Raw genomic sequence first — 12605 nt, forward strand, 5'->3', positions numbered from 1 at the left:
GTTTCCTGTAGATAAATGAAACCCTTTGTCATGGCTTGTAAAACTGCCGAGCACCACAGTCTCAACTCCTCTCTGTCACGTAGGGCTACTTGCAGTTCTCTAAACAGTCTGCTTTCTCGGGTGCTGAGCCTTTGCTCAGCCGGGCTCCTTTGCCTTACACCCCTTCTCCCCGATCCCTGTCTGAAGAAGCCCCATTCAGTCTCCATGGCACAGCCCAGCATCTGCTCCTGTGAAAGCCTTGTCCTTCCCGCCCGCTTCCTGGGCTTGGTTCCTGTCTCTCCTGTGCATCCCTGATACGGTGTCCATCTTACCACGCAGAAAGTAGACTTGCTCCCAGCACAGGGCAGGGGCGGCCTCTTGGTGACGGTCCCTGAAAGGCAGGCTGACCGATGGAAAGCTTTCCTCTAGTCTCCATTCACTGTCTCTAACGTGCAGTTGTGGAAGCCTAGTGTGAAAAACTGGGCACCCATTCTGTCCTTGCCTTCCCTGTGCAAGTACCTCGGCTTATTTCTCAGTGCCCTTTGCAGTCACGCAAGGCCACAAGCAGAGTTCCAGCCAATGGAGAGTGAGTGAGAGCCACGGGCGCCACTTCCAGGCCTGGGCCATCAAGCTTCACACCAGTTCCTCTCTGTGTGTTTCCTTCTGCCAGCTGCTTGCGATGACAAGGCCTGAGGGGCTGGTGGAGCCATAAGATGGAAGGGGCACTGGGCCCTAAATGATCCTGTGGAAGAGAGCCACTTCTCTAGTTTGAATACCACCTGGGACTGTTATCTGTAAGAAAATCTTCCATGGCGTTTCGATATAGTTGGTACACAGGGTATCCTGCCCTGACTGATATTCCCACAGTGCAAACCTTAGTGAAGGTGACAGTCATAAAGGCACATTGGGGTCCAGGTGATGGATTGGATAGGGAAGGAGTGGGGAAAGGGGCATCAAGGCTGGTCCAGCCAGGTTCCTGGCTTGCACAGGTGGGTGGCAGAGGCATTCTTCGTGGCCAAGAGCACTGGCAGAGGGTCTGGGCTCAGGGGAACAGACATGCTGAAATGGAGGGGCCGTGGGGACATTTCAGGAGAGATGTTGAGAGATAGTGAATCATGTGGGTTTACAGTTCAAAAAACAGGTCTGTCCTGAGGGGCACGTTGATGGCAATTGAAGCCCGAGATGTTAGTAAATGAATGAATATATGAATTGTTATGTAATCAAATACTACAGTTCAAATGGAGAGACCCCTGGGGCCACCCTGACTTAGTGGCAGGGATAAACCACACACACACACAAAAGCCTCCAAGGCTGCTCTGATGAGTAGGTGTTGCTGCCTTTCAGAGGGGAGATGGGTGTTTCCTGGTTTCATAGGTTTTCCCTGACCTGGTCAGCAGCACTGTGTCCTGAATCCATCCCTATCCAATGGTCTGTGCTCAGAAAACTGTAAGAAGTGAGACTCTAGCCACGGGGGCCTCGATTTAGGGCCACAAGGTGGAAGGGATGTGGGTCCTTTTCTTACAGATAACAGTCCCAGGTGGTATTCAGGCTAGAGAGGCGGTGTGCTTCCACAGGGTCATTTAATGACCCACGTCCCTTCCACCTTATGGCTCTAGATAGTAGTAGTCTTAGAAGCTACACAGGAGATCTGTGACATGAAGCCAGGCTGGGCCCCTCTGCATGTTGTAGCCACTGAATGCAGCCTTGCGAGCTCATAGGAGATTGGGAGGTTTAGGTCTGTACGTGAACGACATATTCCATGAAGGTCTGATTCCAGAAGGGTGTCCTAGGCAATTCCGATTGATCTCTGCTAGGCAGAGGCTGTTTCTGGGACTCAAACTAGGCACAGGTGGCTGTTGCAAGAATGTGATCTTAGCAGGTGAGGGATACTGGCTAGAAGAGCTTCTCCAGGTCTTCCACTTCTGTTTTGAGGATTCGATTGTGATGGGAAGCTCCTCAAGTGAAGGAGTTGTCCCTGAGAGCTAATATTATTATTGTCAGCAGTCCTAGCACTAACAATTTCAGTTATATCTACTGGCACTATACTAAACTCTTGGCAAACAGTCCCTGATCCCTGCAGGAGTGCTGAGAGGCAGGTGTTGTCATCCCTGTTTTACAGATGAAGAAGCTGAGTTTCATGGAGGCCTAGCTAGGGATTGGCACCCCTAATGATTTCAGTTGATGAGATGAGTTTAGAGGGCCCAGGAGCAAGACACTGGGCCCTTGTAGGGGCTGGAATGAGCTGGACAGCACCTGCTCCACCTGCTGAGGAGCAGTATCGCTCAGCTCCTGCTGAGTGTGAACGTGTGAGACCGTGGCCCAGTGTGACTTCATCTAAAAATTTTCCAAAGTACCTGGAAATGTAACATTTTGTAGAAATATGCGTTATAAATGTTGGCAAATATATATTTTTTACAATGTTCAAGACTTTGTATAGGCAAGCAAACACATCTGAAAGTCAGATTCAGCCCATTAGGAATCCATGTGTCCATTTGGGTTAGGAGATTCTTTCATTCATTCTGCGAGTATTGCGGTGCCCACTGCGGGTGTCCAGGTGACGGAGACAGCCCTGGTGCAGGATCTCATTGAGCTTATGGTCAGTGTCAATACCGTGCGGTATGTGTTCTGAGAGGCTCCCTTCCTTGGGGCCTGACAGCACTTTCTGGAGGAAGCTGAATTCTGATGTATGTTTGATTAATCAGTTAGGGCTGCTATAACAAAGCACTACCAGCTGAGGGGTGTATCAACAATAGAAATTTATTGTCTCACAGTTCTGGAGGCTAGAAGATCAAAATCAAGGTGTTGGCAGAGCCACACTTGCTCTGAAGGCTCTAGGGGGGAATCTGCTCCATGCCTCTCTCCTAGCTTCTGGTGCTGCTAGTAATCCTTGGTATCCCTTTGTGTTATGGACTGAATGTTTGTGTTCCTCCAAATTCATATGCTGAGATCCTAATTCCCATTGTGATTATATTTGGAAGTGGGGCCTTTGGGAGGCAATTAGGTTTAGATGAGGTCACGAGGGTGGGGTCCTCATGACATAAGTAGCGCCCTTTTAAGAAGAGGTATGAGAGAGCTTGCTTCTCTCTGTGCTTTCTGCCATGTGAAGATACAGGAAGAAGATAGCCATTTGCAAACTAGGAGGCAGGTCCTTCATCAGACATCTTGATCTTGGAGTTCTCAGCTTCTAGAACTGTGAGAAATAAGTTTGTTGTTTAAGGCACCCAGACCATAGTATTTTGTTATAGCAGCCTAAACTGACCAAGGCACTTGGTTTGTAGACTTATCATTCCAGTCTCTGCCTCCGTTGTCACACAATGCTTTCCTTGTGTCTGTTTTTGTGTCTTCTCATAAGGCACCAGTCTTTTTGAATTAAGGGGCCACCTACTTCAGTCTGACCTCATCTTAACTGGATTACATCTGCAAAACCCTAGTCCCAAATAAGGTCACAGGCACAGGTACCACAGGTTGGGAATTGAACAGATCTTTCGTGGTGATACAATTCAACCCAAAACAGATATGCAGGGTAGGCAGGTGAAATCTGTGGAAGAGTATTTCAGGTAGGGGGAACAGCATGTGGAAAGAGACGAGTGCAGGTGAGTTCCAGGAAATAAAAGAAATCAGCATGGCTGGCATGGAGAGCTGGGCATGAGATGTGACTGGGGTGGCTCCAGCCATGTGGAATGGTCAGGTGTGACTAGGCTGCAATTAGAGATCTCACTGGCTTGACCCAGCACAGGTTCATTTCTTACATCAAGTCTGATGTGGGTGAAACAGCTCTTCTCTATAATGTAGCTCTGCCAGGCAGAACACCTGGTGTCCAGGAAAAAAGAGATCTGGGGGAGGTGTCCAACTGGCAGGAGGTGTCTCAACTGACTCTTCTACTCAAGATGAAGAGAGGTTGGAGGGAGGAGGGAAAGGATTTCTGTGAGCCTCAGCTGTCTCTCTTACCCGTATTCAGGGTTAAGACTTCATCCTTAGAGTACTGGAGAGTCAGCCAGAGTTTTCATGCAGAGTGTGACAAGATCTGACTTGTGTTTTAGGAAGTCTTCTCCAGCTGGAGCCAGAGTCAGCCCAGAAGCAAAGGAGCTGAAGCCCATGGAGCTGTGGTGAAGGAAGTGGCCCATATGGGAGTCAGCTACAATAGTCAGCATATTTGCAATTAACTTTTGCAGGTTCTACCTTGTAGGCCCAGACTCAATCAATTAATCAATCAATCAATAGAAAAATTCATGTAATTTAAACAACTTTCAAAATTCATTTTGTGTCTGTCCTCTCTTTTCTACACTGTTGTTACTGGGCTCCTTGCTGATTTGAGAACCTCATTGTTTTAGAAGATGCCCTCAACTTGTCTGTAACTCAGACCAAATAACAAGAGTCCCTTGTGTCAAAGGGACTTCCTGCTGGTTCCAAACAGCCTGGTGACCTGCCTTTGTCAGAAGCACTCTTGAGTACAATATAAGAACATTCTGTATTGGGACGGACCCCCATTTTTCTGCAGTTCTTTATAAAGTAAGTTTCCTTTGAGCCTCAAAATCACTTAATCTGAGATCTAATTTAGACCAAAGAACTCAGCAGCTCAGAGCCCCCTTGCCCTACAGTAGTCAGGAGCACTGGGAACAATGGAGAGTTGGAAGTGTTGTAGTGTCGACTTTGTGGCTAAGACTTTAGCTGTGTGATTTCAGTGTTTTTGGGTCTGAACTATGGATAATTGCATACAAAGTTATTTTGAAGCTCTAAAAAAACAAGGTTGGTGAAGGTATTTTGCAAACTGTGAAGCACCATCCAACTGTTGTCATCCTTCAGACTTGACATGTCATTGAAAGCATTTCCCAAATTGTGCTAATGGAATCCAACTGGACAAGAGCAGATTTCCCTAGTGGTTCAGATGGTAAAGAATCTGCCTGCAATGTGGGAGACCAAGTTTCGATCCCTGGGTTGGGAAGATGCCCTAGAGAAGGAACTGGCAACCCACTCCAGTATTCTTGCCTGGAAAATCCCATGGACAGAGAAGCCTGGTGGGCTACAGTCCATGGATCTGCAGAGTTGGACACAACTGAGTGACTGATACACACACAAAAATAAGTGGTTACGTCCTGCAGCTACACTTGACCTTGATTACCTGAATTTTCTTCATTGCTTGGTGAGTTGTGCCCATCACTGCCTGTGACCCAAAACCCTGGTTCTTATTTCTGTAGGTGAGCAAAGACTGGAGTGGAGAGGTTATTAGGGACTTCCCTGCAAGCCTTACCACCAAGGTTTTATGCAGTGACCAAGGTTTTATAGAGATATGTGAATCTAGCCTGAAAGTGAAATGGTCAGGTGAGCCTTGGGATGAACCAGTGGCATTTGCTCACTTGGGGGTGGGTGTCCCAGCTCTAGGTGGTTGATACCTTGGGGGAGATGCAGCATTGTGTGGCTGAACCTTAAGATTTTTTGAAATTTATTTTTTTTCCAAATGTGAAATTGTGACATTTTACATTCTCATGGCAACTTCACTGGGCTTCCCTGGTGCCTCCGATAGTAAAGAATCTGCCAGCAATGCACGAGACCTGTGTTCGATTGGGAAGAGCCCCTGGAGAATTCCATGGACAGAGGAGACTGTAGCAACTATAGTCAGGCTCTTTGGGACCATCGGGTTGCTGGACACGACTGAGCAGGTTGGCTTAGGATGTGAGCCTCAGACTAGGGCTCTGGGCTTGTTTTCTCCTTTATAAACTGGTTGTCAACTTCCATAGGGTTGTTAAGAGACCAGATGAGAAAACAGAATGCCCAGCCCACCACACTGGGCCCGGCCACAGGATCCCAGCGGGAGATGTCAGCTACTTGTGTTCTGCTGTTATTTGGCAACCCCCGAGCTTCAGAAGTTTTAATCCTTCTTCATTTGGTATTTCTCACCCATATGGTTAAAGGGAATCATGACTATACAGGCCTTTCAAGCTTGGTCAAGAAGATAAATGAGTATTTTGTATATTAGAAAAAGAGAACTATTCTTCCCTTCCCCAAAACTGCATGATTTCACGGAAATGGTGTATTCTTAAAAACAGATTTCAGCAAAAATAAACGAATTGAAGATATTAAGTAGTCAAAAGTAAAAATGTGATGCTAATCGTCAAGGTGGTGAAAAGCGACCTAAGAATGGGCAACACCACAGTCCCACAGTTTCTCCCGCGTGGAGCACCATTGGCCACCCGGCGAACTCCGCCCCCTCCTCGCTTCTCGCTTCGGGGGGAAGCGGCACAAGGGGCTGGATCGAGTGGCTTGGACGGCACCAAGGTCAAGGGGGACGGCTGGTTCCGTCCCAGTTTCTTGGGGTTTGGAGGACACTACGCGCCCAATCTCCGAAGGCCGGGTTCTGCACTTCCAGTCGGGCGACCTTGGTTTCCGAGACTTCCTGGAGTCCAGTTTCCTCTTTTGGGAAATGGAATGGCCAAGGCTGCCAGTGCTGGTTTAGGGCGCACGGGGACCAGGGTCTACGGCCTCAGAGGCGAAGGGTCAGGCTTGCGCCTCTCCGGTGCGGGGCTCAGACCACCGGTCACTCAGGACAGGACCGTCAAGCCACCAGACCCGGGCACCCTCCGCAAGGCCCCGGCTCGCGCGGATTCTAAAATGAGGACAAAGCCCGCCCGGATCTACCGTGCGCGCGCCGCTGCGGCCAATGGGAAGCCGGCACGGGGATGAGTGACAGACCGGCGAAGCCAATGAGCATGCACCTTATTGCGAGGTGGCCTTGGCTCCGGCATTATAAAGAGCGCCACGAGTCGGCATTGTCAGGCGGCGGCACCGCGCGGCCGGGGCGAGCTTTGGAGTCGGTGGGTTCTTGTGGCTGCGGAGGCGGACTAGGCTAGCGCGAGGTCCCAGCGGCTCCGTCGGTAGACGGGGGAGAGGCCCGGCAGCGCGAGCGTGAGCGCGGCCGAGCCCGCGGGTGCCTCCTCGGCGGGTGGGGACGAGCGGGCCCCGCGGCGTCATCGGCGGCGAGGTGAGCAGCCGGGCCCGCGGGCGGGAGCCTGGGCGGGAGTGGCGCCGGCCTGACGCGCTGTGGCTGCTCGTTGCAGGAGCCGCGCGCCTCGGCCTAGCATGTCGGAAGCGGGTGAAGAGCAGCCCATGGAGACGACGGGAGCCACCGAGAACGGACATGAGGCTGCCCCCGAAGGCGAGTCGCCGGCCGGCACTGGTACCGGCGTTGCGGCGGGCGCTGGAGGCGGGAGCGCGGCGCCCCAGGCCGGCAACCAGAACGGCGCCGAGGGTGACCAGATCAACGCCAGCAAGAATGAGGAGGACGCGGGGTAAGTGCTGCTGCGGGCCAACGGGGGCGCCGCCTTTGTTCCGGGGCCGCCTTTTGTTGGCGCCACGCGGCGGGGGGAGGGGCGGGCGGCCGGGGCCTGCTCGCGGCCCGCAGACCGGCAACTCCGCGCCGCCCGCTTACGGCGCGCGCTGGAGTTTGCAAGAGTTTGTTGGGTCGACTTTAGCGCCGCCCCGGGGCCGCTGGCGCGGGGACCTGCGGCAGGCGGCCCGGAAGGGGAGTGAGCTCGGAGCCGGGGCCTGGCGGGTCGCGCTGCCTAGGCTGCGTGGGCGGAGTTGGCGCGCACCCGGGCCTCCCTCCTCCGGCTCCTGCCGGGGGCGGAGTCCTGGTTTGAACTCTGACTCGGCCCCGGAAGCCTCGAGTTCCTTGAAGTGATCGGAGGTGGCAGGGACTGTAGTGTTTTGATACATAGTTGTTAGACAAATTAGGTTCCTTCGGGTTGTGAGACCTCAGGTCCTAGCTCTCCGGCCAGGTTGTGCTTTCTTTCCTCAACTAGCCTAGGGTACGGAGTCACCTGAGGCTTTATTAGGGTCAAGGTTGAGTTTGGAAGGGTAGGGGAGACTCGTTAACATATTCCAGAGGTAGAGCCCTGTTCCGAATGGTGGCTTTATAATCCTTTCAGTGAGAGCTTTGTCAGGGTCTATCCTTCCAAAATCACAGGTTGGTTATAAGGCTTGCTGCTATGTGTCTCACCCCACTATTTCAGAAAAATGTTCGTTGGTGGCCTGAGCTGGGATACCAGCAAGAAGGATCTGAAAGATTATTTTACCAAATTTGGAGAGGTCGTTGACTGTACAATAAAAATGGATCCCAACACTGGCCGGTCAAGAGGATTTGGATTTATCCTCTTCAAAGATGCAGCCAGTGTGGAGAAGGTAAGCTGGGGTAGTTCACAATCAGGAGTCTCAGTGTATTCCAAGATAACCATTCTTAGACCATGATTGGCTTATGTGTTTTGCACAGCTGAATGCTCTGGGAAGAGCAGAGACGTTGAGAATGTATCCTGTTCTTTTCCAGGGGATTAAAAGTAGAGACTAAGTGGAGGAGTGAGTATGGGCAGGGGTGATCAAGGAAGGTTTATAGTGGACCATTTATTATCTTGTGCCTATTCTGGACCTTGCTAAAGCAAACATTTCATTGAGAAGATTAGAAGAGAGCCCACAGTTGCTAGGAGATAGGCATTACTTTAACCTCATTTTGCAAAAAACAGAAGATTAAATAGAAGAGATCACATAGCCAGTAAAGGGTGGATTGTGAGGATTCCAGCCCTAGAAGCCTAATTTTAGCCTGTGCTTTAAGTTTATGGAACTGGCTAGGCAAGAAAGGGGGTGCAGGGCATGGTCAAAAGTCTTGGGGGTGGGTTGATAGATTTCATAAACCAGGTTAAGTCTGGAGATTGGGTTGGGAAGTCAGGTTGGGGGTAGAGTTTGGAGGGGATGAAGCAGTTTTGTGTGCCTGTGTTGGGAGTCTTATGGCTGAGAGAAAGAAGGTCCTTGTCTTGGGTCATGCTGCTGAGTTAGACCCCAACTCGCTTCTGTTGGAACAGGTTCTAGACCAGAAGGAGCACAGGCTGGATGGCCGTGTCATTGACCCCAAAAAGGCCATGGCCATGAAGAAAGACCCAGTAAAGAAAATTTTTGTAGGGGGTCTGAATCCTGAAGCCACTGAGGAGAAGATAAGGGAGTACTTCGGCGAGTTTGGGGAGGTGAGTGTGTGGTCCCCACAGTGGTCTGCCAGCTGCAGTGATGTTGCCTTTTTACTGGTCCTTGACACCTTGGCTGACTGGAACTTTTTTTCACTGTGGTGTTTGTGGGCCTTTTCCTATGAGTTCCCTATAGGCTCTGAGATAGAGTCTTGAGCTTTGCCTATGTTTGCAGATTGAAGCCATTGAGCTTCCAATGGATCCAAAGTCGAACAAAAGACGAGGCTTTGTTTTCATTACCTTTAAAGAAGAAGAACCTGTGAAGAAAGTGCTGGAGAAAAAGTTCCACACCATCAGTGGAAGTAAGGTAAGGTGTCCCCAGCTGTGTGTGCACTTAGCCTTCTGCTGGAACTGGCCTTTGCAGGTGTGGACTAGGGCTTGAACCACCTCCAGGAGTTCTCTAGGGTGGACCGGACTGTTTTTGTGCAGTGCCTGCTGTCCTGATAGGGACCAGTGGTCCTGTCCTTCAGTGCTCCCAGGCTGGCAGGACAGGACGTGAGGGAGGCAGGAGAATACTGGAGCATGGGCGGCCCCTCTGGGATGGGTAGTGTGTGAGCAGTCTCTTCAGTTCCTGAAGAGAATTGAAGCTAGAGGGCAAGGTGTTCCGGATCTAGAATGCAGTGTGTGTAAGTCCTGCAGTTAAGGTCTCAGATGATTTTAAAATTGCCACTTAGTGATTTCTATGGTGAAGCCTCTCCTGCTATGGACATTGTTGCAGAGCTTTTCTCTTATCTGTTTCCAGCCACAACCACATCTCTTCATTTCCATCCCCTTTGGTCGCTGGCTAAATTAACCCGTAGTCCAAAGATCCTTTCCAAAGAGCCTCCCCGGGTCTTGGCCACCTTAAATCCAAGGCCAGTTTTGACTTAAAAGGAGCAGAGTCCTTTGCAGTGAGGGGCACCTCTTTCTCCTGAACTCTGGACAAGAGAAGGGTTAACTAGTTCCGTCCCTGAAGTGTTCTGGTGGCTGAGGCAGTTGGGAGTTGAGGGTGTGACCCGCTGGCAGGGTGTGGCAGGCTTTGCCTGAGCAGGAGTGGCAGCCAGATAAGGTGGGACAGGTAGGGTGGGGCTCCTGGAAGTCTCAGTCCTGGCTGGGAGTTTGGAAAGACTGGATTTGTGATTGGGCCATTAAATTTTCTGTAAGAGAGGTTCATAGGGGGCTGTTGGGTGAGAGCCATTGTTACCTAGCGGACACTGACATGGAAACAGGCCTTTTTCTTTGTGCCATATGTGAAATGGGCATGAAGTGCCCGTTTTGTGGTGCTATTAGTCAAACTGCTGCTGATTGGTTGTGAAATAAGTGTAATTTAGGTGGTTGTATTCAGTTGTAACCTAGTAGGATAGAGAACATGAGATTGCATCACTTGGTGGGGGTAACCTGCCAATTTTTGACTCTGCTTGGATGAGGACGTCTTATAGAATGGTTTTTAATTGGTCTTAATGGGAGACCAATGTTGTTGAAGTTTATTTTAAAAATACACTTAAAAGCAGGAGCACAGGAAAGTCCATGGCGTTTCCACCCACAGTAGGCCGGGTTTTGAGCAGAGAGGAAATTGACTCTTATGCCCTAGCCAGGGAGATACACCTGGCCCATCCCAATAGTAGATCAGTGTTTGGAGGAAGGAGCAGCGGGATGGCCTTAAGGAATGCTGTCTTGAGCCCCAGTGGCTTTTTCCCTCTGTAAGATAGAGGTCAGGGTTGCCACCTCAATAGTGTATTTGGATTTCTTCTTGGGGTGGGGGCAGGGGAGGGGTGGGAAGGAACCTGCTTTCTCTAAAATCCCTTACCTGGGAAAGCCTTCTCTGACTTCCTTGCCCAAGGTGGTGTCTTGCTACACTGGACTGGCACTGGCCCAGCGGTCCCTATCCTCCCACTTGTTAAGGTATAGAGTGGCCAAGGGTGACCATCAGCAGACCTGTGGGTGTGTCTCATTGTTTTTCAAGCAGCCTGGGAAAAGGTTTGAGCAAAAAAGGCCAGTGTGAATCTTGGTCTGAGTTTTAGTTGAAGTTCTGAACTAGTCCCAGTGTGGTTTCCTACTCCAGCATGTCTTGAGCAGATATCTACCACCTTAATGCTCGTCATTGAAGGCTTTTGTGTACACTCCCTGTTTAGGGCTTGTCCCATTGGCATGACCCACTGTTCTCTTGACTTTCAGTGTGAAATCAAGGTGGCTCAGCCCAAAGAGGTTTATCAACAGCAGCAGTATGGCTCTGGGGGCCGTGGGAATCGCAATCGAGGAAACCGAGGCAGTGGGGGCGGCGGTGGAAGTGGAGGTGAGTAGAACCCAGATGAAGATGGGTCCTGTTTCCCTGCCTGCATGGAGCTTCTATGTTTGTCTTGGGGGTGCTCGTTGCAGCAGGGTGGGCGCGATCAGGAATGGCTCCTGAGTCAGTGCTGTGCTGCTGCTTGGATTGGAAGAGCCCATCTTTCTCATGTGGCCTGGGGCCCCAGGGCAGAGCGGGCCTCTGCATCACATTCCAAGTTTTGACGTGGGGCAAGGTGGGAGTGTGCTTGGCTCTGCAGCTGTCCTGAGACTTGGTATACCCGTGGGTGGGCGGGCTGAAGGATAGGGCATTGCTGTGCCAGGCGCTTATCCTCCATCCATCCCAGGCCCCTCTGACTCCAAAGCCTGAACTCCATCCTTTTTACGGCCAAGCTGCCAGGGAGGGTGGCGGTGATCAGTGGGTGATTTGAATGAAAGTGAGCTGCCTTGGTTGCCCCAGTGAAGTCAGTTTTCTGGCCTGGCCTTCTTAGCTCTAGCTTGGGTCTCTCAGGCCCTCTACACCAGGACAGCAGCCCCTTGGCTTTTCTGAGTTGCCATAGTAACCTCGCCACCCAAAGGGCAGGATTTCCTCCATCCTAGCTCCTGCGTGTGCTAAATGGTCCATGGGCCCCTGTGCCCTGCTCCCCCCACAGGTCAGAGTCAGAGTTGGAATCAGGGCTACGGCAGCTACTGGAACCAGGGCTACGGCTACCAGCAGGGCTACGGGCCCGGCTATGGCGGCTACGACTACTCGCCCTATGGCTATTACAGCTACGGCCCCGGCTACGACTACAGTAAGTAGGAGAGAGGGAGGCCCCCATCCACTCACCCACCCCGGGAGGCAGGAAAGACAGGGCAGGGGCCGTTGGCAGCAGGGGCTTTGGAGTCGGACAGGCTGGGCTTTTATCTGAGAGTGGATTTTGAGCTTTTGGGTTTCAAGAAGGTGGGGTGATATCCTACCAACAGAGTTGTTGGTTCTGGTGAGGATGCATATCAAGCGCCTGGCACAGGGGTAAATGTTCAGCAAGTTGTAGCTACTTTCATTGTTGTTCTTGTCCCTAGGTCAGGGTAGTACAAATTACGGGAAGAGCCAGCGACGCGGTGGCCATCAGAATAACTACAAGCCATACTGAGGCTTCAGCAGGATGACTGACCACACACGCTTTGTTTGGATATCGAGTGAACACAATTATGTACCAAATTTAACTTGGCAAACTTTCTATGGCCTGTCCCATGTGCATCTTATTTAAAATTTCCCCCCTGGAAATCACTCTCCTGTTCAATATTTCCAGAGCTCTAGTTGTTTAGGCAGCGTGTGGTTTCTCAAGAGGCCAGAGCGGCATTATGGGCTGATTTTTATTA

General features: G+C 51.0%; 1 protein-coding gene across 3 annotated transcripts; it reads left to right on the top strand.

Annotated features, from left to right (window-relative positions):
- The first annotated feature begins 6721 nt into the window (after positions 1–6721).
- On the top strand, positions 6722–12463 carry HNRNPAB (heterogeneous nuclear ribonucleoprotein A/B). Of its 3 annotated transcripts, none has more exons than XM_052642437.1 (8): positions 6722–6788; positions 7032–7262; positions 7986–8154; positions 8826–8984; positions 9157–9288; positions 11136–11253; positions 11897–12037; positions 12306–12463. In XM_052642437.1, exons 2-8 carry the CDS (start codon positions 7054–7056, stop codon positions 12374–12376), a joined length of 999 nt encoding a protein of 332 aa, XP_052498397.1. In that variant the 5' UTR covers positions 6722–6788; positions 7032–7053; the 3' UTR covers positions 12377–12463. The 3 variants fall into 3 exon arrangements, with proteins under 3 accessions (XP_052498397.1, XP_052498396.1, XP_052498398.1); XM_052642436.1 differs by having other exon boundaries at positions 6764–6955; XM_052642438.1 differs by lacking the exon at positions 11897–12037 and having other exon boundaries at positions 6764–6955.
- The last annotated feature ends 142 nt before the right edge of the window (positions 12464–12605 follow it).

The sequence above is a fragment of the Budorcas taxicolor genome, chromosome 7 (genome assembly GCF_023091745.1).
Source record: "Budorcas taxicolor isolate Tak-1 chromosome 7, Takin1.1, whole genome shotgun sequence".
NCBI classification, from domain to species: Eukaryota; Metazoa; Chordata; class Mammalia; order Artiodactyla; family Bovidae; genus Budorcas; species Budorcas taxicolor.